General features: G+C 46.5%; 1 protein-coding gene across 2 annotated transcripts in view; it reads left to right on the top strand.

Moving 5' to 3' along the window:
- The window catches only part of fgfr2 (fibroblast growth factor receptor 2), a 39,841-nt gene that overhangs the window by 10,365 nt on the left and 24,255 nt on the right, over positions 1-5,221 (top strand). For both annotated transcript variants that reach the window (XM_023411664.2, XM_023411662.2), the window contains exons 3-4: positions 451-708; positions 1,019-1,093. In XM_023411664.2, coding sequence (XP_023267432.1) covers positions 451-708; positions 1,019-1,093 — 333 coding nt within the window. The remainder of the gene's footprint in view (positions 1-450; positions 709-1,018; positions 1,094-5,221) is intronic.

Genomic DNA, 5,221 nt, shown 5'->3' with positions numbered 1-5,221 from the left:
GTGGGGGGTGGGGGGGTGGAGGGGTTGTCTGTCGACACAGCTCGCAAAGCATCGATTGTGTTTTTTTTTCTCTACATATGCTGCTCTGGCCGTAAATGCATGCCCTGAATCTATAAGCACCAATCACACTGCACACTTGATAACAGAACAGTGGTATTTTCTAAGGGCTCCATTCCAAATGACTGACTGGGGGTTTGCGGTAACAACATGTTGGTGTGACGGTTTTTTAAAAAAAAAAATGGGCCTCCTCTTTTCTGTATTGCTCCTCCTGCATAAGTTGATTTAAGTGCATCCATTTGGGGTTATATGGTGTTTTTGTTTCTTACACTATGGCTTGTTTCTTCCTCTCCCACCTCTCTTTCCTCCTTCTTGTGCACCCTCTTCCTCCTCCAATCCGTCCTTTCCCTCCTTTCCCCCCTCCCTACTTCAACCTCCCCATTCGCTCTGCAGAGGCATCGAACAAATACCAAATTTCTAAGCCCACGGTGTGCTCAGTGCACCCAGGGGAGGTGCTGAAGCTGAGCTGCCCTCTGCCATCGCCGGGGACCATCACCTGGACCAAAGATGGCAGCTCTCTGGGCACCAACAACCGCACGCTGATAGAGCAGGAGGTGCTGCAGATCCGTGATGCCACGCCCAAGGATTCGGGCCTGTACGCCTGCACCAGCGTGGGCAAAGACACGGTCTGCTTCATAGTGAATGTCACAGGTGAGTCAGGGATCAGATAGGACAGAACAGAGCAAGTCAGGATGGGACAGGGAGTTTGGAGCTGTAGCACTGTATCCAGGAAGGGACCATGCCATCCTGAATTTAGTTCTTTCTGAAGGTCTAGTGAGTGTCTGTTTGTATAATTATGTGCCCATAACAAAAAGTGGCCCCACTCTCTCATTTTCTTTACAAATTTGTGTGTGCAAATTTGGGAGAACGAGACAGCATGAAAGCTTCTGCATGCAAAACTATGTGTGTGTGTTTGCGCGTTGCGAGAGGGCGGCAGTAACTCAGTGGTTACTCTGTGCAGATGCCATCTCGTCGGGGGATGATGAGGACGATACGGAGCGATCGGAGGACACTGGGGCGGACGGGGAGCAGATAAGTGAGTATGGGAGGAACAAAAGGAGGGATGAATGACTTGTGATGCTCTGTCCGTCCTCACCGACTTGCACTAATTAGATCTCAGTGGGAACAGCAGAGACGTCATACTACACAGTTTGGACATGGAAAAAACATTTTTTAGTAGCATATCTGGTTTAAGCCATATCCTGGTCTAAAAAAATAATGAACAGTCATTAGCAGCATGTCAGAATTTAACAGCTAAACACTTACAAAGACTTAATCCCTCGGCAAAATAATCTACTTAGCTTTGTCAGTGGTTATTAGCCCAGTTCGGACTGTGGCTGTATGTTTATGATTAAGGCAGGAGAGGAAGCGGATAGTCTCTATTCTCACACAATCGGGAGGAGACGGCTGTTAGTGACACCAAAATTCACGTCAACTCTTCCCTGGATCCACATCTCTGCTATTCTATACCTTGGCATATCTGTCTAGACCTTTACTGTCAGATTGTGGAGTGTGTGTTGTATAGTGTGTGTGTGTGTGTGTGTGTGTGTGTGTGTGTGTGTGTGTGTGTGTGTGTGTGTGTGTGTCTCCCAGGCTACATGCTCGAGGGAATACAGGGATTCCTGACATTCCTCCAGCTAGTGTCTCTCAGGTAGTCGGGCCTCATGGAGCCAGTCAGTCAGTCAGCTGGACTCATCCATTATGAAAGACGCCCCATCTGGACCAAGTTACCCACCTAATGGGCCTGTGTGTGTGTGTGTGTGTGCATGCGTTTGTGTGTGTGTGTGTGTGTGTGTGTGTGTGTGTGTGATAGAGGGAAAGAGAAAGTTTTACCCTAGTTTTCTCTATGCGTTGGGGTAGTAGTGTGTTTATGTAGCCACGTGCACACATGCATGCATTCACATACACATACACTCACAAAAAAGGGGGCTGAAGTAAAGATGAGGGCTTCCACATCTTGTTAAAATTCTCCACACGCATTGCGTCTCACCGTGAGTCCTCCCCCTCCACTTTTGGGCTGACTGTAATTGCCTGAAATCCATTAAATATGGGGGGAGAGAGAGGAACTCAGCAAGAGGAAAAAATGGGGGAGAGGGAAAAGTTCCAGCCATTCTGGTGGTAATAAGCTGTTTGAAAACAAAGGGAAAGCTGTTCTGGCTGTACAGGCGCATTTTCTCACTGTGTGTATTTTTTAAAAATTTTAAAACCGAAATTATTATTAAAAGAAACTGGGAAGAAGAGGAGAAGGAGGAGGGGAGGCTTGTTGGATCAGCACCAGCACTTCTCCGAGCATGGCGTGGAGCCTTGGCCCCGAGCCGAGGACTGGAGGGAGGGAGGGAGGAGGGTGCATGTAGGCGTGGGAGGGAATGAGAGCGGAGAGTGCGGGGTGTAGCTTTATATTTGTGGCTTTTTTTTTTTTTTTTTTTTCTCTTTTCTTCTGGAGCACTCAGAACGCGCTGGGCATCAGGCCCAGCGCGTTCTGATTTGACTTTGTGTAGAAGAGTGAACAACATAAGTGGGTGAAAAAAGTTGAAAAGGGAGAGAGTCCAGCGTGTTTGTCCATCGTCAGCAGTGGGTGGTGTTATTGGAGGAGACATGGAAGAGCCTCTACTGGGATCTGTGAGGGAAGCTGTGTTTAGGGGAAGGGTGAAGGTGGGTAGGCGGAGGGGGGTAGTGCTGATGTCATGATGAAGAGCCACGTGGAGCTTTGCTTTCTGTGTCGAGTCCTCTCGTTACAAAATCCCTGTCCTGTTGACTCACTGTTAACATCATTCTTCATTGTCAACGTGCCTCACCTTTAGCTAAAGCTGCACATGTCAGAATAGATCTACCTCACTGTCATAATTAAAGCAGTCCTGTTATATGTTGTTATGGCTATGCAAGTGCAAAAATCAATTTAAGAAATAAACATTATTTGTGGCCCTCAGTGTGCAGCTTTAAATTGCAGATTATGTGCACTGTTGGAAAAGAAATGAGAGATTTCTAAATTAAAGTCACAATATTTTGAAAAAAGTATAAAGAACAGCTGTAAGTTTATGAGAAAAATATTACATTATGAGGGTGAAGTCATGCTTTGTAGAAAAAAATAAAATTTGGATGACATAAAGTTGTATGGTTACAAGAGGGAAAGTCAAGATAGTCTGAATAAAAGTCATGACGTATGAAAAAAGTTTTGACAAAAAATATTTTAAAGGCATGGAAAACCTGTTTAATCAACCAGCGTCTTACGGTGTGTGATGGGGTCCTGCATGAACATGAACTGTCACCAGAGGGATTTTAGCGTTTTTATTTTGTCTGATGCCAGTTTTATTTGCTTGAAGTGGGTGGGGATCAACTGGAAGAGGAAAAAAGTTGATGTCACACATTTCTATAAACCAATCAGGATTTAGCTCCACTCGATTCAAAATCTGATTATAGCTGTGGGGTTGTTTGCTTATGCTGAAGGGCCATAAACACTGTTATTATCCTATTCTATCCTATTATGTATCATAGCTCCACTGTTCAAAGATCATTTATCTCCAAATCTGGTGACTTTTTAAATTATCTAAAAGAGCACTGTGACAAATCTGAAAACAAGGGTGTTTCTCTTAACTAACAGTAAGACTGTTTCAAGAGGACCAATACCATCAGGAGAACCAGTAGTGAGGAGGAGGATATCACTGCTTAACTAAAAATCATTTCAACAATGAAAAACTACTTTGGGACACTGGTGGATTTAGCTCTCCGGAGGAACTTAGAGGAAAAAAATCTTGACTCATAGCACAGGGGTTAGATAACCTCAGCTCACCCCAGGCCAGCTTAGGATAAACAGCCGTGAGTGGGGATCCGGATGCATGGGGCTTTGGGGGTGGCGGGGGTTCCTGGAGGCCACAGCAGTTGGGCCAGTGAGAGTTTGGCTTCATCTGGAGAGAGGTCTGAGGGTCGTCTCGTTTGAAGTGCTGCCCCTCCGGACGGAGAGCATGGGAAACAGCACCGCTCACCTTTCATGTCCCAACCTCATCCTCCGACCTGGCTGCCAGCTTGGGGTCAGAGGTCGTTTCGGAGAGACAGCCTCGTGACGAGCCAGTCTCCACCTAATCTGTCTCTTTCTGAACGGATGGAGTGATGACAGGGAGAGTGGATGGAGAGGAATGAAGGGGACTGAGAGGTGAAGAAGCAGGAAGAGAAGCGCAGATAGTGAGAGTGAGGAAGAAGGAGAAAAGGGGGGATGACTAATTATAGTTTGAGTACTTAACGTATGCATCCATTCAGGAAGGAAGAGCACTGTTTACTGACTTTACTATCCAAGTATGCGCGACTTGTCCGGTTGTGCGTTCCAGAGAAAATGATGGGAGGTGTCTAATAGTATGCAGATTGGACAGGCTGGAAAGAGATTTGAGGGAGGGCACTTGAAGCAGATATCCCCCTGGGATGTAAACTCATGTTTGAGGGTCGTACTAAAGTGAGTTGCGGTCTTATCCATGGGTATTCCCTGTGTTGCTCATACTCGTGCTATACAGAGAGAAAGTGATGGTTGGGAAAACCGTTTGGGTTGTTGTTTGAGTTTCTCTTCCCCTCTGAGCCCCATCTGCTTAGGCAATCACACTCCCAGGTGCAGAGAGAAAGGGCGGGTGGGGGGCTCGGAAGAAAATCCAGCTGACGGAGACTCAGAAATTGGGAGAGAAAGAGGGAACCGGGGAATGGACAAAACACAAGAAAGGTGGTTTCAGTAGGAGAAATATTAACAGTTAAGCGTTGATAAAGCTGGATGAAAGTCTGCGTTGACAACTCTGGAATCGTTTGTTAAACGTGACATTCATTTTCTCCCCTGACGGCACATAATTATTTTCCAAGGGGTGATAAGCATCCCTGGCCCTGCCGTCCATATCTAGCCAAGTGACAGGCAGATAAACAGGGGAGCTATGGTAATTGGAGGAAGTGGAGGGAGAAAAAAAGCTGCTAAGTGGAATGAGATGAAATTGAATGTGATGGTCTAGTTACCCTCTTGGCAACGCCCAGGCACATTCTCCCCTTAGAGCTGATGTTTTTCCCCCCTCTGCAACACCCCGCTGAGCCTACAGGGAAAAGTGTGTGTTTTTATTTAACTGTTTGAGTGTGGAGCTCTGGGTTGTGTTATGCAGACGGCGGGTCAGTCAGTGCTGCTGGGGCAGGGTGGGATGGGGGG

The sequence above is a fragment of the Seriola lalandi genome, unplaced genomic scaffold, assembly GCF_002814215.2.
Source record: "Seriola lalandi dorsalis isolate HSWRI2012SDOR001 ecotype SW California unplaced genomic scaffold, Sedor1 jcf7180002054470, whole genome shotgun sequence".
NCBI lineage: Eukaryota > Metazoa > Chordata > Actinopteri > Carangiformes > Carangidae > Seriola > Seriola lalandi.
This window is presented reverse-complemented; position numbering and strand designations above follow the sequence as displayed.